Source organism: Colletes gigas, unplaced genomic scaffold, assembly GCF_013123115.1.
Source record: "Colletes gigas isolate AHSC1104 unplaced genomic scaffold, ASM1312311v1 Colletes_gigas_Sc00009, whole genome shotgun sequence".
Classification (NCBI taxonomy): domain Eukaryota; kingdom Metazoa; phylum Arthropoda; class Insecta; order Hymenoptera; family Colletidae; genus Colletes; species Colletes gigas.
This window is the reverse complement of record NW_025106638.1, coordinates 6,402,849-6,426,817: the sequence shown is the minus strand read 5'-3', so window position 1 is coordinate 6,426,817 and position 23,969 is coordinate 6,402,849. Positions and strand designations below refer to the sequence as shown.

The 23,969-nt window shown below is 33.1% G+C and overlaps 4 protein-coding genes across 7 annotated transcripts; 1 reads left to right on the top strand and 3 right to left on the bottom strand.

The window, feature by feature from the left end:
* Positions 1 to 2,952: 2,952 nt before the first annotated feature.
* Positions 2,953 to 4,418, bottom strand: LOC122397230 (ragulator complex protein LAMTOR2). Its single transcript, XM_043396265.1, has 3 exons — positions 4,222 to 4,418; positions 3,857 to 4,019; positions 2,953 to 3,272 (listed from the first exon to the last, which is right to left on the bottom strand). The coding sequence occupies exons 1-3, from the start codon at positions 4,287 to 4,289 to the stop codon at positions 3,123 to 3,125; spliced, it is 381 nt and encodes a 126-aa protein (XP_043252200.1). The 5' UTR covers positions 4,290 to 4,418; the 3' UTR covers positions 2,953 to 3,122.
* Positions 4,419 to 8,664: 4,246 nt separating this feature from the next.
* LOC122397110 (coiled-coil domain-containing protein 25) lies at positions 8,665 to 10,051 on the top strand. The gene is made up of 5 exons (XM_043395991.1): positions 8,665 to 8,907; positions 9,035 to 9,082; positions 9,169 to 9,260; positions 9,346 to 9,728; positions 9,820 to 10,051. The coding sequence occupies exons 1-5, from the start codon at positions 8,883 to 8,885 to the stop codon at positions 9,899 to 9,901; spliced, it is 630 nt and encodes a 209-aa protein (XP_043251926.1). The 5' UTR covers positions 8,665 to 8,882; the 3' UTR covers positions 9,902 to 10,051.
* Positions 10,052 to 10,219: 168 nt separating this feature from the next.
* LOC122397108 (queuine tRNA-ribosyltransferase catalytic subunit) lies at positions 10,220 to 12,799 on the bottom strand. Of its 4 annotated transcripts, none has more exons than XM_043395987.1 (9): positions 12,696 to 12,799; positions 12,113 to 12,428; positions 11,776 to 12,016; positions 11,626 to 11,715; positions 11,379 to 11,532; positions 11,162 to 11,294; positions 10,906 to 11,067; positions 10,666 to 10,834; positions 10,220 to 10,566 (listed from the first exon to the last, which is right to left on the bottom strand). In XM_043395987.1, exons 3-9 carry the CDS (start codon positions 11,953 to 11,955, stop codon positions 10,222 to 10,224), a joined length of 1,233 nt encoding a protein of 410 aa, XP_043251922.1. In that variant the 5' UTR covers positions 11,956 to 12,016; positions 12,113 to 12,428; positions 12,696 to 12,799; the 3' UTR covers positions 10,220 to 10,221. The 4 variants fall into 4 exon arrangements, with proteins under 4 accessions (XP_043251922.1, XP_043251925.1, XP_043251923.1 ...); XM_043395990.1 differs by having other exon boundaries at positions 11,776 to 11,903; XM_043395988.1 differs by lacking the exon at positions 12,696 to 12,799 and adding an exon at positions 12,541 to 12,575.
* Positions 12,800 to 13,031: 232 nt separating this feature from the next.
* On the bottom strand, positions 13,032 to 16,780 carry LOC122397200 (pre-mRNA-processing factor 6). Its single transcript, XM_043396194.1, has 9 exons — positions 16,591 to 16,780; positions 16,451 to 16,510; positions 16,229 to 16,355; positions 15,515 to 16,065; positions 14,654 to 15,434; positions 14,359 to 14,574; positions 13,934 to 14,275; positions 13,525 to 13,868; positions 13,032 to 13,311 (listed from the first exon to the last, which is right to left on the bottom strand). Exons 1-9 carry the CDS (start codon positions 16,683 to 16,685, stop codon positions 13,032 to 13,034), a joined length of 2,796 nt encoding a protein of 931 aa, XP_043252129.1. The 5' UTR covers positions 16,686 to 16,780.
* Between the last annotated feature and the right edge of the window lie 7,189 nt (positions 16,781 to 23,969).

The window sequence follows — 23,969 nt, the reverse complement described above, 5'->3', positions numbered from 1 at the left end:
TGTTGTAATATAAAATATATTATATGTATAAAGTATTTACATACAGATGGGCAATCTTTTAGGATGTCATACTACATGCCAAAATAAAAAAATTAAAAATTACGCAATTACGTTTCAAGCTTTTTACTTTTATATAATTTTATCTACATGTATGCGTACATTCACACATTTAAAAAATAATTTTTTTTAGTAGTTAAAATGTATCCAGGTTTTGTGTATTTTTCAAACTCTTTTTAATTTTCGTTTCTTATATGTTGGAATTTTGTCATTTTTCATTTCAATTTTATTTTGACATGTAGAATTACCTCCCCCCATACAAAAGATGGTTTACTTGTAGGTAAATACCCTACATATATACAGCGTGTTTCAATATTGATGATTCAATATTGGATCAAGAAATCCTTTTCCTGATTGTACCATCAACATTGAGACACTCTATATATATGATACATATAAATATGTGTATAATAGCTTCACAAGAAAAAATTCTTTTTCTAGCTATTAATATGAAATAGTTCAGTGATACTATTAACTAATTACATTTTTACATTAACACGATATAAGTAAATATTATTAAAAAAGTTTATTACAATTTACAGTGAGAAACTTTGTAATATAATGATAAGAACAGATCCTAAAAATTTATCAATTGGCTGATAATCACCACTTTTCATACTGAAAAATATCAGGAGAATTAGGACCAATACTGATAATTAATTGCAATGTACAGTGTTATTAATATCAAATATGATATTGTTTTACATCTGAAATTCATGTCATTAATTTAATTGATATTAGTATTCACTATTGTCACATCAAGCATATGGATATAACTCTCTGTATGTGAAAGAGTTTGTACTTTCATAAGATATATTTCTAAATTCATTAACTGTTTAATGTTTACTGTTAGAGAAGACAGTAGTATTTATATATATTTAAAAATAAATTTTAATACTGATGATTGTTTTAAGTTAGATACAAGAGTGATTGTAGGAGAAAGTGTATAAATATAAGTGATACCAATGGGAGTTTACCATATATCTATCTAGGTGGTAAAAGAAAATAATTCCACATATAAAAAGTATACTCATTTTGTGATTATCTTTCAAATGACACACGTTCATTTCTATGTAAACATGTCTATTTAATATTTAATTTTATATAAGTATTCGGTCAAGACTGTATTTCATAATATATATCCAATTTTAATAATTTTAGACCTAAATTATGCATATTTAATGACAAATAGTAAACAGAATGAATTATTTCAAATTATATAATTTTTATTTTTTTTTTTGCACACTTCATTACACTTTTTGTGTTTAATAGAAATATAAAAAACACAAATAACATAATTTGTTTTTCCTTTATTGTTATAAAGTACACAAATTTAACTACTTTTAAATAATTCAATTTTTAAGATATGATTTAAATCTATACAAAACATGATCTTCACTTGCAATATTATATAAATAATTATTACTATTACGGTATAATAATGTTACTTTAATTCTTACATGAATATATGTAGAATGTTAAAAAAAATTATTCAGCATTTATATGGTAGATAGTACATACCATATTAAGTAAAAAATACTATAATAAACATAGGTCAAAAGCTCTACCCTTTTTTAGATACAAATATTTCTGTATGTAATATCATGATTGATTTCTTAATTATTACAGTTGTTCCACATATCCTTCTATTTCCATACACGTTTGGTACCTTCTTCTTATAGAGTCATGAATTCTCTAAAAAATTCCAAGTTTCTGACAAATTATTGAAAACTATAAAGTAATATACTGACATATTTAGTATAATACTTTATGACTGTTAATGATAAATGACGGATTGTTGGTGAAATCTTCTGTTATAAGATATATATGATATATATAGATTTATAAACACTGAAGTAAACATCGCGTGCGATATGTAGAAGCCAGTAAGTCAATCATCATTCAAACATACAAAAATGTTTATATGTCAGAAACGACTGTGCTTCAACCAATGTTTACTAAGATTTCTTACGTGGTGTGTACTATTTGCCATATAATTGTTAAATGATTACTTTTCATACTATATATATATATATATATATATATATATATAAATATATATAGGTATACACACAAACTTTATTAATAGCATCCATTTTATAAGAGTAAATATACATAACACAGTAAATATTTTAATGGTATAAATAAGTTTTTCTTACATAAAACTTACACTTTGATAAAAGAGTCATTTTAGTTCCTTTTTTAATAATGAAATATATAAAATAAATATTAATTGAATTATTAAAATTAAGATTACTGTGTAAAACTAATACATGGTTAAAAGGTGATATGAACTTTTGAGTCGTTTTATATAAATGCACTGTAATGAGATTATCACAAAATATAAACTTCTATTTATTTAGTTACATTTTGCTTTTAAAACAGATTTTAATTGTATTGTATGTACGAAACATAAAATAAATTGCTATGCAATAGGTTCTGTAGTGTAATTTACAATAAGTTAATATTAAAAACATATTAATATTTTGCTATGTACAATTCTTTTTCAAACAAATAATTTTTGTAAGAATATAATCAAAAGAATGTCAAATTCTCTGTATTGAAAGTGTAAATTTGCAATGTTACACGCATTAAAGAAAATGATTTTCTATATGTAAGTCATTTTAAATATATATTTTGATTATAGTGTATTATATGTATTCTTATTTGAGAATATATCAAAAGTAATTGTTTATATTAATTGTAATTCATTTAAAATAAACAAATAGTTACACTGATTAAATGTTGTTTAATGAGTAATATATATTTCACATCAGTCTTTCAAAACAATGGGCATGACCTCTAAGGAAGGTGTTTTATAATCCAAGTAATTCACGAAAAGAAACATTAATAGCAATAAAGACTTATAAATATTTTCTGGTTTATTATTGTAGATTTTTAAACTAACAAACTTTCGATTTATTAAAAATATATTATTTACAGAGTTGTACAAATCATAAATTCTTACAAAAAATTACTAAAAAAGTATTAGGAGTATGGAATATCAGCACAGTATTATACATAATATACCATAGATAACAAAAAGTATTATATATATATGATGTTCAAGGCATATTGGCTATTGTTTTTAGTGGCTGATCAAGATATCTTGCTAGAGCTTGTGCTTTTTCTCTTAATAAACCAAATCCTACATTTTCTTTTGCATATAAACATAACAGCAAATTTGCTACTTCCGTGATTACAACTTTGCCCTCCTACAAAAGATTGATTAACAACTAAAAAATGTATTTATAACTGTAGTGAAACAGTTACATTAAGTTTTGTGTTTTGATATAAAGTTATTAGCATCAAGTACTGTGATTCTATTATAGATAAAATAAACATAAATTATGGATTTGCATTGCAAAATTTTACTCAATTTATTTATAAATACTTTATACTTTTAATGAGTACTATTAAACTAAACTTCAGAACTATTTATAAAAATGAAATTTGAATTAGCTTGAGATATATTAATTAACAAAATGAAATGGCAATCTTAAAATATTCTCTTAATCAATACCATGTGACTTTACATTATATTATGTTTATGATACTTAAAATAATTTCATTAATGTAAGTTTTAGATTTTTAAGCAGCAAAATGAATTCTTTCATTATTATATCTGACTGATACTGAAGAACATGACAAAAGAAACTCAATAAATTTATTTTGTTGTTAGCTAAGGCATTTTTGTACTATATTTTAAATATTTCAAATTTTAGATACTTATAGAAAATATACAGTAGTTGTATAAAATGATATATAGTTAATTGATAGTAAAATATTTGTTAATTACCACACAATCCATTAATACAAATTGTAATTCATCCTCCTTAAATGCATTTCGTCCATTTTTTTCATAAGCTGACCAGATATTGCTTGTAATTGCAGCAGTTACTCTTGCATCTTTATCCCCATAACCACTATAAGCTAATAAACCACCATCTCTATTTAACAATCTAAAACATGTTTTTAATTATAAAGTTTAATGATATTAATTAGTACTTATATTTACAATTTAAAAATATAATAATAATAAGAGTGTTTAGTAATATATGACACACACGCAGACAAATATGTATATGTCATACTGTATTATATAAAAAGATATACACAATTTTGATGAAGAATGTTTGCAATGTATGATATATCTTTACTCACAAAGTATTTTCTACTCCACCTGTATTGGCTTGACTCAGAACTTGTGTAAGAGCTTTCGGTTTTAACATATTTTCATAAGATAATAAATACAAGTCTTTCTTCACTATGAATATTTTATAAATTATTATCAATTGCCTTCACTGTAATCTTAATATTAAACAGTAACAAAGTAAGAACTGTTGAGAACACCACTTTTCGATAGTTGTATTCCCTAAAACATAATACGAGGAATTTCCGAAACTTCGTAGGGAATTCGGTGGGGAACGCTGCCCGTGGAGTGCTAAGGCACTCTGCTCCTTGGACGCGGGAGTTTCAAACGGAGATCGCTAGATAAGGAAAATAATAAATGGATACAACGATTTGAACACACGTAAATAGAACTTTAATTAACTCAATAAAGGAATGTAAAACAAAACAACCAAGATTTCGCAGGAATTATTATAACCCGTTCGTACACTTCCGCTCTCTTAATTCAAAATGCTTCTCTCTTTAATCAACTCAATTAACTAACTCCAATGATAAAAGTACGATCTCGCTTAAGTTACAATGCTACGTCCGTTCACTTTCGATCTCCGGATTCAAGTGTCGCTCTGCCGGCCGGTCGAGGCCCAGCCCACACGTAGGCCCCTTCCGATCGTCTTTTCTTTTATTCGGGCCGGGCGCAAAACTCTCGCACGCGCGTTCCTCGGCACACCCCCGATCCCTCGAGAACGGTCCTCTGCGGCACGTGGCCGTTATCGGCTTTTGCACGCAGCCCGTTTCCGGCAATCGATAGCGCACGGCCCAAGTCCTGGAATTACACCCCTAGGAGAAGGGATCAAAGGGGAGTTCACGACTATCCAAACATCCGTCTCCAATAAATTATTGGCTAATCTATGACCCGAAGTGAAGTCATTAAAAGAATCTCTAACTACTTTTAAACCGTAGAATTGGCGCGGACTCCACTTTGTCTCCCTTTCCTATTACATTCGTGTAATCTGATTTAAACCTCGCGCCCCCCAGAGCTTCTGCTACACGGCGCCAGGCGGCGACCGCAACAGGTAAGAGGTGACGAACTAGTGACTTGCGAGCCAATTGTAGTGTTACGCTATCACGTGAACGTAAGTTTAATGCACATAGCGCCACAACGGGAATTAACTGAAACCCGATTATTCACCGTCGAGTGCAGAATCATGTAACTGCGTTTTAGTTAAGAACGAATTTCAAACGGACCAGCGTATTGGAATAAACATACGATTGTATATTTTTCAACGTGGGCGATCAAGCTGGGGAAGGTAGAGAGAAAGGAAGGCACTTCTTTTCAGATACTTAGTTTATTTTCTAAAGGCCGCGTCGATTTCGAGGTTCCATCGTTCCTTTAGTTTATTGTTTAGTTATTACGGACCGTGACCGATTAGTTATTTCCGATAAGAGTTTCAATGGTCTTGACACGCAGCAGGGCCTCGCGACACTTCGCTTCGAGTTTCGTTTACTCTCACAAGGGTCATAAATTTTCTTAAGGGTTGTTTAGGCCGCTACAGAGATGCCAGAAAAGCACCGCCGGGTGCACACGCACACATGCCAGATACGCGTACGTGAGCTCGTGGAGTTTCGGAAAGTCGACAAAGGCATACTGACGCATGCCCTCTTTCTTGATTCTCCGAAGCTGCCCGAAGTAATTTCGGATCGCCTCGTGGGAGTCGAGAGAGAAAGGCTCACATTTGCCTTCTCGCTCTAAACAACTGAAATCCGACCTCCCGTCAACGGCATACGATTTGGATTCTCGAGCCGAGATTCTCGACTGCCCAGGCATTTTTACTTTCCGACCTATGTAGGCGCACATAAGCAAAGTACCCATAATGAAAAAAAAATTTTGTAAAATTTATTTTACGGAAATACACGTTTTAAGACCTCCTGATCATATTTTAATTATTGAAAAAAAGAAATTTTTTTTATTCCCATGTATGAGCACACATATGTATATTATTAATACGATTGAATATAAATAGCTGAATGAATTTAAATGAAACTTTACATTTAAGTTTTATGTTCTCATTTGAAAGGCGTGTGGACGGATTCAAATACGTGAACACTCAACGTAACGATGTAATTATATTATTTAATATTTACTAACTATTTAACATAAAGAACATAAAATAAAGACATAAAACGTAAACGTAAAAGCTCATAATCGTAAAACTGTGATTGCTCTCGACTAACGTTCGATACAGAGTGACGTTCCTGCAGTCAAAGTCGACCCTTCCTTATTCCTATTTTATAATAATGATCTAAACAAAACGCACGTTCGAGACGCAGTCTCTAAAACGTATTTCAGCTTAAACCTAAACACCTCACTCGATACCTACTCTAGCTTAGACTAAACACTCCTATCGACGCAAACGATAACGGTTCTCCTAGCCACACACATGCACTCCTTACAGATTATACCTCTTGTTTCATAGTTGTTCCGATATATAGGCATAATGTATAAAAAATCTTTTAAATGTTTCATATAAATCTTAGGACGAATTAAATTTTATATATAAAAAATTATATAAACTTTTTCTCTATCTTCTCTAGAAAAGAAAACATTAAATGAAATCTTATACATTACATGCTTACTTAAATCGCATTGAAAACGAATACCACAAATGTTTTAGAATAATGTGCAAAATGTGATTGCGATTTTCGCTAAGACAAATTGAAAACTCGTTTCTAACAAGGAAAAGTTGGAATGGTACCAGGTTTTGGGTTAGGTTTTACTTTGAGATATTATTAAAGTTATTACAGGTACTTATTTTCAGAAATAGAACTATGTTCACCACTAATCAGCGTGGCGTGAGTGATGAGGTCTTTGCCTGCAAGTTCCGAACTTCTTCTGCTCTCTGCTGGTTCGAACCCTGCTTGAACTTTTTTTTTTTATTTTTTCAATCATACTTTAAGCGTACACTAAATATGACATTATATTTTTGTCTGACCTTCGAATATTTTTTTTTAAAGTTAAATTTAACCGATTACATTTAACATATGTTATTTTCAATGTACGAAGTACATGAATCTGGATGGTACTTTTCACAAAAACAGTCAAAACATAAAAATTTCAAGCACCACGTACATTTACTGAAAGTTTTGTTTTCACAGAAATTACAAAATTTTGTATTTAACTCTGATGGAAAGGCCGCTTCATTTACATTGATAAAATGTGAACGATTTTCGGATAGTCGTACCTTGTAGCTCGTACTTTTTACCTTATACTTCAGGTAAAAAGGGATATAGCTGGGAAAAACAGTTTTATGACATTACCTGCTAACTTATGTTACTGTTCTACAATGAAACGCTATGTTTTGTACCTTTAAAAATATTCGACTATGTCCTTTTAAAATTTAAGATACAACCCATACTTTGTATTAAACTGGCAAACGGGATCACTTTTCCTTTGTTTCTAGTTAGTTCTATTTAGTTCGTCATAACCAATTGATACGGTTATTTCAAAACAATCGAGGAAAATCATTATTAATTAATTTCTGCAATTATTAATTCTACTGTTTTGTTTATGTTATAAAAGTAAGAACTCTTCTTATTGAAAAATACCACAGCGTGCACAATACTGGTAAAGAGTGGAATTTCATTTTAATTTATTAATTTTCAATCTTAAAGTATTTTGATTTTCAAAAATCGTATTAATAATATACATATGTGTGCTCATACATGGGAATAAAAAAAAATTTCTTTTTTTTTCAATAATTAAAATATGATCAGGAGGTCTTAAAACGTGTATTTCCGTAAAATAAATTTTACAAAATTTTTTTTTCATTATGGGTACTTTGCTTATGTGCGCCTACATAGGTCGGAAAGTAAAAATGCCTGGGCAGTCGAGAATCTCGGCTCGAGAATCCAAATCGTATGCCGTTGACGGGAGGTCGGATTTCAGTTGTTTAGAGCGAGAAGGCAAATGTGAGCCTTTCTCTCTCGACTCCCACGAGGCGATCCGAAATTACTTCGGGCAGCTTCGGAGAATCGAGAAAGAGGGCATGCGTCAGTTTGCCTTTGTCGACTTTCCGAAACTCCACGAGCTCACGTACGCGTATCTGGCATGTGTGCGTGTGCACCCGGCGATGCTTTTCTGGCATCTCTGTCTTCCTTCATACCCAACTCAAACATAATAGAACTCTACCTCTTCATTTTGACCCATGATATACACGGAGACATTGAATATATTGCAAGATTGGAAGAAGTCTTCCGATTGGTGAAATGACATTGATAAAATGTGGCGTTCCCAGTGCCAATCTACTAATTCAAATTTTAGCGCCATATCACAGCCAATTCTATAATAGAACGAATCATGCGTACTCTTTCTATCAAGTGCAAAATTAGACTCTCGCGAGTTTACTGTTTCTTGTTCAACATGGCTAGTAGTGCTAGTACTAAAGTCAGCTGTGGCAGTATGGCTATACAGTTACGTACATGGTAACTTCGCGACAAATCCAATGCCCTCGCCCCTCAGTAGCTCCCCGCTGTTTTGAGTTTGGCTGTTTTCAGTCTCGTGGTTTTGTTTACGATGATCCTCTTACAAATTAACTGTGCAGTATTATAACGTTTTACATCGCAAGTTTCTATAGTACTGGCTTGAAGTTTGACAAATATTGTCATAACACGTGATTAATCTAATTTTTTTCGTAATAATGGTTTATTATTTTACGAGTGAAGGTATTACCATAAACTGTGTTATTTACTTTATATTTATAGTACACATTCAAAGTTTTTCTTATTATATTGTAATAATAAGCATAATAAATATAATAAGGTTCGAATAATGATTAATTTAAAATTACAGTTGTACAACCACCAGTAACATTATTTATGGGAGTTGATAAATACGAGAGTGAGTTGGAAATACTAAAGTTTATTATTATTTAGAGAAATTTATGTTCCCCTAATGTATAGTATTTTAAATATATGCTTTCATAGACGAAAATCTTATAAAATGGGGATGGCCGGAAGATGTTTGGTTTCACGTGGATAAATATTCGTCAGCCCATGTATATCTACGTCTTCATCCTGTAAGTTCTTCCTGTTGTTACTAGTATATATCATAATATATGTTACTAATATTTTGTACATTATATATTTATATGTAATTTATAGGGGCAAACAATAGATGATATACCAAGCACTGTTTTAGAAGATGCTGCACAATTAGTAAAAGCAAATAGCATTGATGGTAATAAAATAAATGATGTCGACGTAGTATATACAATGTGGTCCAATTTAAAAAAGACTCAGGGCATGGTAGTAGGACAAGTTGGTTTCCATAAAGATAAAGATGTTCGTAAAATGCATGTTTCTAAACGAATAAATAATATTGTTAATCGTTTGAATAAAACTAAACGTTCGGAACAAGTAGATTTTAAAGCACAAAGAGAACAGCGAGACAGAAACGAACGAGAAGATAAAAAGAAACTTATAAGGGAACAAAAAGAAAAGGAAAAAGCAGAAGAGAAACAAAGGAAAGAGGAGGCAGAGATGAGGCAAGTTGCAAATTTCTGTTATTGTTTTGTTACTGCAAAATGTTTCTTTCTTAAATTCTATAAAACTAACATTTTTATATTTATTTTTTAGAAGTTACAATTCCTTATTCAATTCATCCAACATGATATCAAACACAGAGAATACTGGATATGATTCGGATGATTTTATGTGATAAAATTATTTATATTATTAATAATGTATGCCTAATATAGAGTTAATAATCTTGACAAATAGATAGATATGTTTAAAATTGAAACAAAAACACTTATGACTTAAAAATTTGAGGCTTACATTGCTTTTAAATGAAATTATTCTTCATGTAAATCACCCCCTTCTTGGTTGTATAATAGATATTGAAATACCTTGTATAAATTTTGTGAATCGTGTTTTTATCGGATATATATAAAATAAAATTAATTAAAAGTCTATTTTTTTATGAAAATTAAGTATTTATTTATAGTATATTTATAAAAATTAACTTCGTCTCCCGTTTTATAATAATTTAACATTAACAGTTTCTAAGACATTAATTATCCATGAAGGATAATTTTTATCTGGATATAAATTTAACATATATTGTTGTATAAATTTCGGAAAATTTTGTTCCATAATACTTCGTCTAATATCTTGCATTAATTTCATTTGAAATGCAATATTATGAACGGATAGTAAATGACATGCAACTGTCTCTATCGTTACAATATGATGAAGATAAGCACGTGTATATATTTTACATGTATTACATTCACATGATTCATCTATTGGTCTCATGTCATTATGATATTGAATCTGCTTTAAGTTAAGTTGACCTGTACGTACTAATGCGCAGCCAAATCTCTGAAAAAAATACATATCCATTAATAAATGACATCAATCACATTTTGAATAAATATTTTTATTGTTTCTTTTGAATAATTAATTAATGGTCATAGATACCGCTGTTCTTGTGGGAAATACGCAATCAAACATATCTATTCCCAATGCAGAACAAATAATTATATCAATGGCAAATCCAACACCCATTAAATAACGTGGTTTATCTTTTGGAAGTACATCTGTGGAAATATGTACCATTTTCCAAAAATCATGTTTACTTTCTCCACCACTAATAACAACCAATAACAAAATAATTTTTATTTTTATTTTTGTTATTGACATTAATCCACGAATTGTTACCTTAATCCACCTACAGCATAACCATTGACTTTGCGTTTAATCAATTTATTAGCACATTCTGTTCTAAGCTTAGGATCAAGACCTCCTTGTACAATTGGAAATACACTCTGCTCACTTGATCTTTCATGTGCCGATAAACATCTATCTAACCATCTCGTTGTCCTAAAATTACATATTAAGTAATAAACATGATTCAATAACGATTAAAAATTTAGTTACTCATGTGTCATAAATGGTTTACACTTTAGACAACAACCTATGCATTGCTTCTTCTACCCTTGGTCCTGTTAGCGTACTAGAAACTACATCATCAAGTTGCATAATTATATCTGCACCTATTGCATTTTGTATTTGTATAGAGTGCTCAGGCGACAGCATGCAATCAGATTCTAAAAAATAATATTAGAGAATTATTGAATTTTTCCTTATTTTTTACATAGCGAAATATAAATATGTTTTTAAATTTTAACTACCATTGTATGGTGATTTAAATTTGACACCTTCTTCTGTAATTTTAGCAAGTTCTAATAAAGACACCATTTGGAAACCACCAGAATCAGTTAATAAAGCCCTTCTCCAATTCATGAAATTATGTAATCCACCAGCCTTTTGTATAACATTAAGGCCCTGGAAAACAATTTTAAACAAATTCATATTCTAGATTTCATACAATTAACATTTTAATATAAAGAATTTATTTTAACAGCAGATTTGACTTACTGGTCTTGTTCCAAGGTGATAAGTATTTGCAAGAATAATTTGGCAGTTCAATTGTTCTAATTGTTGAGGAAGTAAGCCTTTTAAAGTACCCTAGAATATTAGCATTAACAATAGAATAGTGTTAAATAAATATTTTACAGTTTAACTTACTTGTGTTCCTACTGGCATAAATACCGGCGTATCCACGGGGTAATGAACGAGAGTCATTCTTCCTGCTCTAGCTTTTGTCGTTTGACATTCATAAAATATTTCGAAAATTAACGGTGATTTTACAGCATCTGTCATGGGTTTTTTCAAATTGACTAAGTGCTCTGTCGAGGATGCTAACATTTTGTTTTACATTTACATAACATTGACACACTAGTAAAAGAACTTTCGTTTGTGATTATGTCTATCAACAACAAAATTTTACTGCACATAAAACACGTTCATATATTATATTAAGTACAGCACATTTCTACTACATATGTTTATATATTAACCTCACCATACGTAAGAAAACATAAAAGTCGAAGTTTGTGCACGCAGTGTGACTAGATTTGGCATAATTGAGTGCATCGACGTCGACACTAGAAACGACGAACCAGTGTGGCCACTAGTCATCCTCCCGCCGTCGTTTAAACCAAATAATTACTTGGCACAATTAAACTAGAAAATCGAAGGGGCTTCGGTTCCTTCTATCTTTTTAGTTTAGTCATTCAGATTGTAAAATTGCGAAAGGGAGATCGATGGAACTTGGAGTCCATTCATCTGATCCATCTCCCTTTGGGTCTTCACTCGCAGCAACCCCTACGTGGTGAGACCTGGTTAATATTATTTAGCGTTTAATTAATAATCGTGTCACTCTTAGCTGGGTAATGCAAATATTAATTAAAAACTAAACAATATTAGCAAATTGGCTGCGATCCGCCTTACATAGGTCATCATAAATATAAAGCTTCTTCACTAGGTTAGTTTTTACCACCACAGACTACGTATACGGGTAGATCTTTCACCCAATGGATTTTTTTGGCCCATCTTTAAGGGGTCTCGAAACCCCATTACTATTTTCGTGTCATTCGCAACGTTACCTTACACACACACTGCAGCTGCTGCTCATCAATACTAATTCAGTGAATAGTTTTTCAACTGATCGCCATCCATGAGAGGAGGACGCTAAAATCACCTCAGAATTTTCAGCTCGGTACCGAACCTCGGTATGACAGTCAGATTGGGCCACGAAAGCCCATAAGGTGAAAGATCTACTAGTATACCTAGTCTGTGGTTGCAATACCGTTACTTTTTTTATTCCAGTTTGCAACCATTATAAATAATTTTTATCTCAACATATATACAAGAATGTTTATTTTACTATCGTACATAAACTCTTAAAAAATATATACAGTGCATACTCGTCAACTCAAATATTATATTGGAATTGGTAGATCTTTTGCTACCAATATTAGGATCTGATCTGTATTCAAACACCAATTCACTATATTCTTGGATACTTTACACCAGTTTTCACCATGATGAGGTTCGGCGGCAATGCATCGTTTCTTCACGTCTTCTTGTTGCTCTTCTGTTCCATTTAAAAGTTCAAACTTGTAGAAATATGCCCATGCATCTCCTAAATCTGGATCTATTTTCACCGTTCTGTTGAACCAGTCTCTACACTTCGTAATTTTATGTTCACACCAAAACAATCTGGAACATGTAATGTATATTTTTTTTCACCATTACCCCTATTAACCACTTCGAGATTGATACGATATTGTGGCATCAAATGCTGATATAGAATATATAATATATTATTTCTACCAAAGGTGTCTTTTGACCATTCACTGAAGTCAGTGGTGTCTCCTAAAGTAAATATTTACCCTATGTCTAAATTGATGAAAAAACCATTTATATACTAACTTTGATACCGCGAGAAGCACGTGAGGATCGTGTTCGCATTTCTTCAAAGCATCAACGCTTTTAGTCTTCCTTTGTGGCCGTGGTTCCATAAAGATTGCTTCCGCCCAAAGTAAACCCGACGTAGGACATTCTTGCAACGCTTTCGCCATGAGCGTATTAGCCATGTCCCTAACACCACCACTTTTCAATTCGTTTCTGATAGCCTCTAACCAGAGTTCAGCATTCCTCGGATTTTTTAAACGCGCTTTTTCCAAAACCGATCGAGCTTTGGTAACTTGGCCTTTCCTGTGTTCTAGTTGTGCCAATAAACGCCACAGTGGAATCGAAGTTGGACATTTCTTGATCTGCGAGGCGGACAAAAATCCATGAACAACGATTGAATTTAACTTAACTGCAAAAGAATACTTACAGCTTGATTGTACGTGTCTAGAGCTTTATCCAAATTTCCTTGTTGTTCTTCAATTTGTCCCTTCATTAACCATAACTTAGGAAAATCGTCGAACGCCTCCAGAGCCTCTTTCAGAAGGAGTAACGCTGCGTCAAGATTGTTCAAAGCCCATTCTAATTTCGCGCTTTTCATCATCACTCTAGGAGTTGGTGCAGACGCTCTCGCTTTCGCAAGTAACCGTCGAGCTCTCTCATATTCGGAATTTTCGGATTCTAGCTTTACGGCCGCTAACCAAATCTCCTCCGAATTAGGATTTGCTTGAAATGCGAGTGACAGAATACCTCTGGCAGCTGGAACGTCACCCTGTAAAAAAAAGAAATAGCACATTTAAACATAAACCGTATAAAATATTAACACGTAATTTAAGTTCTACTAATTCTACTTACAGCCAACCACTTAGATTTTGCACCCATGAGCCAAAGTACTTCGCTTTTGGGACAGTGGGCAACTGCTCTTTGGAGCAAAGATTCCAAAGATTCTCGTGTTCCATAAGTTTTCTCGAAATACGCAGCGCGTAGCCAAATTGATTTTTTACTAGGAAACGTTGATAATGCATAAGCATAGACAGCCCTGGCACACTCCAAAGCTCCTTGTTGGGCACACTGAAATAAATTAAGCAAATAAATTATTATTTTTGTCAAATTAAATACAACTATAGATTATAAATAATATCGATTTTACAGCTTCCGCATCCTCCATCCACGTATGTTTCCTATCTTCTTCTTCTACGCCAAAACCAATGATTGCTTTAACGATGACTTGACACGTATGAACTGCGCCAGCCTTCTCCGCCTCCATAGCTTCTTTGAACCAGTGTTCCCTGTTGATTTCAACTCCGTTTGCGCTCAACGAGGATATCGCACGATCAATGATTTTTTCCACCATGTGTTTATTTCCATTTGCCTCTTCCAATTTTGCTGCGGTAGTCCAGATTTGCCTATCGGTTGGAATGTTCTCTCTTGCCTTGTTAAGCACTTTTCTTGCATTGTCGTAGGTCTCTAATCTAGCGAGAGCAAGCCATAGATCTACGCTGGTTGGGCAACACTCAACCGCTCGGCTAAGCAAAATGCGCGCATCTTCCGGTTCCTCCAACTCAACTGCCGCTTTCCATAATCTCACCGAGTTTGGAATATGCTCCAACGCTTTGCGATAAACCCTTCTTTTCGCTTTTGTTTCCATCTCTAAATCGGCCGCCTTTATCCAGATTCGAACAGACGTTGGTATATGTCGCACTGATTGTGCAATTACCGCTTTAGCCGTATCCGGTGGTTGAAGTCTAGCTGCTTCCAGCCATAAGTCTTCCGACGTAGGATTCACCTCGCACCCTTTCATTATTAAATTTCGCGCAGCTTGTACTTTCCCTGTGACTTCTTCTAAACGGGCCGATGCGATCCATGCTGGTGGATGATTGGGATTCGTTTCTCTTACAGACTTCAACAACAATCTAGCTTTTTTGATGTCGCTGTAACAAAATGAAAATATTTATGAATTTTTTAATTTTTAGAGAAACTTTATCGATATAACACTTATTTGTAAACTTACTTGATATCGCCACCGTACGTCGGAATCATACTTTGCAGATCGGTAAGATAACCCTTTGGATCGACAACAGTTTGTCCTTCCACGGAATCAGAAACTTGGTTCAGCTTAACATTCATTAGAGTGTTTCTAGCCTGTCCAATTTTCCTTAGATCTAGATCTCCTGTAGGAGTCAACATTCCGGGAGTCGCTACACCGGGCATCATAGATGCTAGACCGCTCGATGGGTCAATACTGGTGGATGTTTCACCCCCTAAGTTTCTTGCGAGCACAGAATCCGGCAATGGCGTGAACTTTTCAGCCCGCGGATTCCGTTGTTTCCGGTTTCTAGCGTCGCCTACCTCTGGAACATTTTTCCATTCTTCCTCGGTTACATTTACCAATTCTCGTTTCAAGTCTGAAAACTGCTGTTGAATTTTAGGACGTTCTTGACGATACCTTTCTAGTTCTTCTCTGAGCCTCTTTTCCCTATACTCTTTGCGTTTTTCATCCATTCGCTTGTCGATAGCTTCATAAATGGCATCAGCTTCTTCGTCGTCTTTATCATATGGATCCTGCGAAGAATTAAATTGTTTAAAGCGTGACGACTAGTCCGTTGGACGTTCATCATAAAGATGTAGAAAGTACACCTTATTAGATAAAATAGAAAATTCATGCATCGAATAAGAAGGTTTAAGCAATATAAAAAGTTAATTTCTTGAATAACTTCTATTTTACTTTACTAAAAAGCGACCCTCCATATCCAGAAAATTCATCGTAATTCGAGTCGTTTAAATCCTCTTCGTCTTCTTCTTCTTCTTCCTTCTTTTTTGTTCGTTTTGTAGGTGGAGCATGTCTGTCATCCCTATGAGCAAAGTATTGAAAGAGACAGGTAATTTTGACTAAATATATGGATGATTATACATACTATTACATTATTACATTACATCAAATACTTACGATACATCATTAGCATCTCGAGCTGGACCAATATCAGATCTGGTTGTGAATCCAGTAGCTCTAAACATCGATAAATTAATGTGTTATGCATTATGAAAGGAGGTTAGATTAATTAAAGAATATTGTTTTGTCTGTATTACCCTCTTCCAACACCCGCAACGTATCCCAAAGGTGCCGGTACACCCAAGAAATGCTTTTTGTTTCTGGTTGATAACGAAACTGATGGGACTGACATCTTTATTTACTGTCAACACACCAGAGTTAATAGAGAGACAAAATCTCTCTCAAAGAATAAACTTCGCCAATGTTCACCAACAACAACTCCCAAACTCCCAAACAACTCTATTTGAGTCACGGACAAATTATACGATAGACCTAACATCTCATAAATCTCCATTAAAATATACGTGGCGACCTCTTCGATAAAATATAGAACCACAGATTAAGCACAGAATATACTTATCATTTAATGCATTTTCGTCTCACATATGATGTTATTGACTCAAAAAAGAATAAGACCGTGGCGAAAATTAATCTTCAATCTTTTTTTGTTATAATACACGTGTAAAGAAAATGCAGCAGTCTAGGGAAATTATTTTGCCAATGCCGACGGAATCCCGACGTAACACATGGTTAAATGCAGAGATGCCAGAAAAGCACCGCCGGGTGCACACGCACACATGCCAGATACGCGTACGTGAGCTCGTGGAGTTTCGGAAAGTCGACAAAGGCAAACTGACGCATGCCCTCTTTCTCGATTCTCCGAAGCCGCCCGAAGTAATTTCGGATCGCCTCGTGGGAGTCGAGAGAGAAAGGCTCACATTTGCCTTCTCGCTCTAAACAACTGAAATCCGACCTCCCGTCAACGGCATACGATTTGGATTCTCGAGCCGAGATTCTCGACTGCCCAGGCATTTTTACTTTCCGACCTATGTAGGCGCACATAAGCAAAGTACCCATAATGAAAAAAAAATTTTGTAAAATTTATTTTACGGAAATACACGTTTTAAGACCTCCTGATCATATTTTAATTATTGAAAAAAAAGACATTTTTTTTTATTCCCATGTATGAGCACACATATGTATATTATTAATACGATTGAATATAAATAGCTGAATGAATTTAAATGAAATTTTACATTTAAATTTTATGTTCTCATTTCAAAGGCGTGTGGACGGATTCAAATACGTGAACACTAAACGTAACGATGTAATTATATTATTTAATATTTACTAACTATTTAACATAAAGAACATAAAAGAAAGACATAAAACGTAAACGTAAAACTGTGATTGCTCTCGACTAACGTTCGATACAGAGTGACGTTCCTGCAGTCAAAGTCGACCCTTCCTTATTCCTATCTTATAATAATGATCTAAACAAAACGCACGTTCGAGACGCAGTCTCTAAAACGTATTTCAGCTTAAACCTAAACACCTCACTCGATACCTACTCTAGCTTACAAGGGGAGGTCATACCCTGTCAACCTGGGATTTCAATCAAATTTAGCAGAGTTGTTGGGGCTGATGTCCAAACGCATTCTGTAAAATACTAGACGTTTATGACCAGCCATTTTGTTAAAAAATGGCATTAAAGTTTAAGATTTCGAAGTTGTCGGATCGACGTTTTTCTTTTTTTAAATTGTAGGTCTCGAAGAGGGGAACACAAAAGTCCAATTCATTTTTGCCGTAACATCAATAGTTTAAACAAAAATTTGAGTTTTTGTGACGGGATAAATGCATATGTACCGTATAGTTGGAGCGTATTTTCAACAGTCATGGTAGCCGTGGAGTTAGCGTCGAGGAATTCGGGTTGGAAGACTGGGGTTCGTGTCCCCGGAACTAGAACATTTTGTTTTTTTTCTTTTCTTCGCTTATTTTTGAATTTTTATTTATTTTTAATTTTAATTTTTAATATCATGGAAAAAGATGGCTGTTACAAATAAATAAAATACTATTATGGTTATAAATGTTTATTTTCACACATACTTACAAACATATTCTCATATATATTTACATCTCACGTATAAATAAATACAAAAATTAGATATTTATTTCATACGGGTTTCGCAATGCATTGTATGATTTTTATCATAAAAACAGGAAAAACATAATGGTTTCATACACCACGCGCATGTTATAAATGCTTGTTCTGTACAGCATTTTTTGGACCACGGGTAGCAGTAGATGTTCGAAAACAAGAAGAGGAATTAGGCAATGTACATGTCACTTGCACAAAGTCAGGGAAATTGCAATCTGATACCTATCAATTATTTTTGGAAAATATATTAAAACCTTACGTAAAAGCAAATAAATTCTTATTAGTCATCGATTCGTGGGGTGGACAAACAAATCCAGCATTATATGACAGGATCTTTTATGATCCGGAAGATAAAAATATGGCTACCTGCACGTTAAAAGTGATACCACCAAAATGTACACCCATTTGCCAACCGTGTGACGTGTATTTTTTTAGACAGGTTAAGAACTTTCTTTCAAGACTCCAAAACGCCCTAACATTAATCCGCGAAAACAGAGAATTAACCAATAGACAGGATATAATAAAATTACATTCCATAATCCATTATCAATTATCTGCTCCAATTTTTACCGACATGATTAAATATGCATGGTATGCGTCTAAACTCACCCCTCCGAATCATAAAAAAGAAATCTTTTGTAACGTGAATCAAGTATGTTTTCCACACGACCTAAGAAATAAAAAATGCTGTACAGAACAAGCATTTATAACATGCACTTGGTGTATGAAACCATTATGTTTTTCCTGTTTTTATGATAAAAATCATACAATGCATTGCGAAACCCGTATGAAATAAATATCTAATTTTTGTATTTATTTATACGTGAGATGTAAATATATATGAGAATATGTTTGTAAGTATGTGTGAAAATAAACATTTATAACCATAATAGTATTTTATTTATTTGTAACAGCCATCTTTTTCCATGATATTAAAAATTAAAATTAAAAATAAATAAAAATTCAAAAATAAGCGAAGAAAAGAAAAAAAACAAAATGTTCTAGTTCCGGGGACACGAACCCCAGTCTTCCAACCCGAATTCCTCGACGCTAACTCCACGGCTACCATGACTGTTGAAAATACGCTCCAACTACACGGTACATATGCATTTATCCCGTCACAAAAACTCAAATTTTTGTTTAAACTATTGATGTTACGGCAAAAATGTATTGGACTTTTGTGTTCCCCTCTTCGAGACCTACAATTAAAAAAAAAAAAAACGTCGATCCGACAACTTCGAAATCTTAAACTTTAATGCCATTTTTTAACAAAATGGCTGGCCATAAACGTCTAGTATTTTACAGAATGCGTTTGGACATCAGCCCCAACAACTCTGCCAAATTTGGTTGAAATCCCAGGTTGACAGGGTATGACCTCCCCTTGTTAGACTAAACACTCCTATCGACGCAAACGATAACGGTTCTCCTAGCCACACACATACACTCCTTACAGATTATACCTCTTGTTTCATAGTTGTTCCGATATATAGGCATAATGTATAAAAAATCTTTTAAATGTTTCATATAAATCTTAGGACGAATTAAATTTTATATGAAAAAAATTATATAAACTTTTTCTCTATCTTCTCTAGAAAAGAAAACATTAAATGAAATCTTATACATTACATGCTTACTTAAATCGCATTGAAAACGAATACCACAAATGTTTTAGAATAATGTGCAAAATGTGATTGCGATTTTCGCTAAGACAAATTGAAAACTCGTTTCTAACAAGGAAAAATTGGAATGGTACCAGGTTTTGGGTTAGGTTTTACTTTGAGATATTATTAAAGTTATTACAGGTACTTATTTTCAGAAATAGAACTATGTTCACCACTGATCAGCGTGGCGTGAGTGATGAGGTCTTTGCCTGCAAGTTCCGAACTTCTTCTGCTCTGCAGGTTCAAACCCTGCCAAAACAAATCCTTTTTTTTTATTTTTTCAATCATATTTTAATCGTACACTAAATGTGACATTATATTTTGTCTGACCTTCGAATATTTTTTTTTAAAGTTAAATTTAACCGATTACATTTAACATATGTTATTTTCAATGTACGAAGTACATGAATCTGGATGGTACTTTTCACAAAAACAGTCAAAACATAAAAATTTCAAGCACCACGTACATTTACTGAAAGTTTTGTTTTCACAGAAATTACAAAATTTTGTATTTAACTCTGATGGAAAGGCCGCTTCATTTACATTGATAAAATGTGAACGATTTTCGGATAGTCGTACCTTGTAGCTCGTACTTTTTACCTTATACTTCAGGTAAAAAGGGATATTAGCTGGGAAAAAACAGTTTTATGACATTACCTGCTAACTTATGTTACTGTTCTACAATGAAACGCTATGTTTTGTACCTTTAAAAATATTCGACTATGTCCTTTTAAAATTTAAGATACAACCTATACTTTGTATTAAACTGGCAAACGGGATCACTTTTCCTTTGTTTCTAGTTAGTTCTATTTAGTTCGTCATAACCAATTGATACGGTTATTTCAAAACAATCGAGGAAAATCATTATTAATTAATTTCTGCAATTATTAATTCTACTGTTTTGTTTATGTTATAAAAGTAAGTACTCTTCTTATTGAAAAATACCACAGCGTGTACAATACTGGTAAAGAGGGGAATCTCATTTTAATTTATTAATTTTCAATCTTAAAGTATTTTGATTTTCAAAAATCGTATTAATAATATACATATGTGTGCTCATACATGGGAATAAAAAAAAATGTCTTTTTTTTCAATAATTAAAATATGATCAGGAGGTCTTAAAACGTGTATTTCTGTAAAATAAATTTTACAACATTTTTTTTTCATTATGGGTACTTTGCTTATGTGCGCCTACATAGGTCGGAAAGTAAAAATGCCTGGAGTGGGCAGTCGAGAATCTCGGCTCGAGAATCCAAATCGTATGCCGTTGACGGGAGGTCGGATTTCAGTTGTTTAGAGCGAGAAGGCAAATGTGAGCCTTTCTCTCTCGACTCCCACGAGGCGATCCGAAATTACTTCAAGCACAGGTTTTTCAATAGTTAACATTTAACCAGAGATGCCAGAAAAGCACCGCCGGGTGCACACGCACACATGCCAGATACGCGTACGTGAGCTCGTGGAGTTTCGGAAAGTCGACAAAGGCAAACTGACGCATGCCCTCTTTCTCGATTCTCCGAAGCTGCCCGAAGTAATTTCGGATCGCCTCGTGGGAGTCGAGAGAGAAAGGCTCACATTTGCCTTCTCGCTCTAAACAACTGAAATCCGACCTCCCGTCAACGGCATACGATTTGGATTCTCGAGCCGAGATTCTCGACTGCCCAGGCATTTTTACTTTCCGACCTATGTAGGCGCACATAAGCAAAGTACCCATAATGAAAAAAAATTTTGTAAAATTTATTTTACGGAAATACACGTTTTAAGACCTCCTGATCATATTTTAATTATTGAAAAAAAAGAAATTTTTTTTTATTCCCATGTATGAGCACACATATGTATATTATTAATACGATTTTTGAAAATCAAAATACTTTAAGATTGAAAATTAATAAATTAAAATGAGATTCCACTCTTTACCAGTATTGTGCACGCTGTGGTATTTTTCAATAAGAAGAGTTCTTACTTTTATAACATAAACAAAACAGTAGAATTAATAATTGCAGAAATTAATTAATAATGATTTTCCTCGATTGTTTTGAAATAACCGTATCAATTGGTTATGACGAACTAAATAGAACTAACTAGAAACAAAGGAAAAGTGATCCCGTTTGCCAGTTTAATACAAAGTATGGGTTGTATCTTAAATTTTAAAAGGACATAGTCGAATATTTTTAAAGGTACAAAACATAGCGTTTCATTGTAGAACAGTAACATAAGTTAGCAGGTAATGTCATAAAACTGTTTTTCCCAGCTATATCCCTTTTTACCTGAAGTATAAGGTAAAAAGTACGAGCTACAAGGTACGACTATCCGAAAATCGTTCACATTTTATCAATGTAAATGAAGCGGCCTTTCCATCAGAGTTAAATACAAAATTTTGTAATTTCTGTGAAAACAAAACTTTCAGTAAATGTACGTGGTGCTTGAAATTTTTATGTTTTGACTGTTTTTGTGAAAAGTACCATCCAGATTCATGTACTTCGTACATTGAAAATAACATATGTTAAATGTAATCGGTTAAATTTAACTTTAAAAAAAAATATTCGAAGGTCAGACAAAAATATAATGTCATATTTAGTGTACGCTTAAAGTATGATTGAAAAAATAAAAAAAAAAAGTTCAAGCAGGGTTCGAACCAGCAGAGCAGAACAAGTTCGGAACTTGCAGGCAAAGACCTCATCACTCACGCCACGCTGATTAGTGGTGAACATAGTTCTATTTCTGAAAATAAGTATCTGTAATAACTTTAATAATATCTCAAAGTAAAACCTAACCCAAAACCTGGTACCATTCCAACTTTTCCTTGTTAGAAACGAGTTTTCAATTTGTCTTAGCGAAAATCGCAATCACATTTTGCACATTATTCTAAAACATTTGTGGTATTCGTTTTCAATGCGATTTAAGTAAGCATGTAATGTATAAGATTTCATTTAATGTTTTCTTTTCTAGAGAAGATAGAGAAAAAGTTTATATAATTTTTTTTATATAAAATTTAATTCGTCCTAAGATTTATATGAAACATTTAAAAGATTTTTTATACATTATGCCTATATATCGGAACAACTATGAAACAAGAGGTATAATCTGTAAGGAGTGTATGTGTGTGGCTAGGAGAACCGTTATCGTTTGCGTCGATAGCAGTGTTTAGTCTAAGCTAGAGTAGGTATCGAGTGAGGTGTTTAGGTTTAAGCTGAAATACGTTTTAGAGACTGCGTCTCGAACGTGCGTTTTGTTTAGATCATTATTATAAGATAGGAATAAGGAAGGGTCGACTTTGACTGCAGGAATGTCACTCTGTATCGAACGTTAGTCGAGAGCAATCACAGTTTTACGTTTATGATCTTTTACGTTTACGTTTTATGTCTTTCTTTTATGTTCTTTATGTTAAATAGTTAGTAAATATTAAGTAATATAATTACATCGTTCCGTTTAGTGTTCACGTATTTGAATCCGTCCACACGCCTTTGAAATGAGAACATAAAACTTAAATGTAAAATTTCATTTAAATTCATTCAGCTATTTATATTCAATCGTATTAATAATATACATATGTGTGCTCATACATGGGAATAAAAAAAAATGTCTTTTTTTTCAATAATTAAAATATGATCAGGAGGTCTTAAAACGTGTATTTCCGTAAAATAAATTTTACAACATTTTTTTTCATTATGGGTACTTTGCTTATGTGCGCCTACATAGGTCGGAAAGTAAAAATGCCTGGGCAGTCGAGAATCTCGGCTCGAGAATCCAAATCGTATGCCGTTGACGGGAGGTCGGATTTCAGTTGTTTAGAGCGAGAAGGCAAATGTGAGCCTTTCTC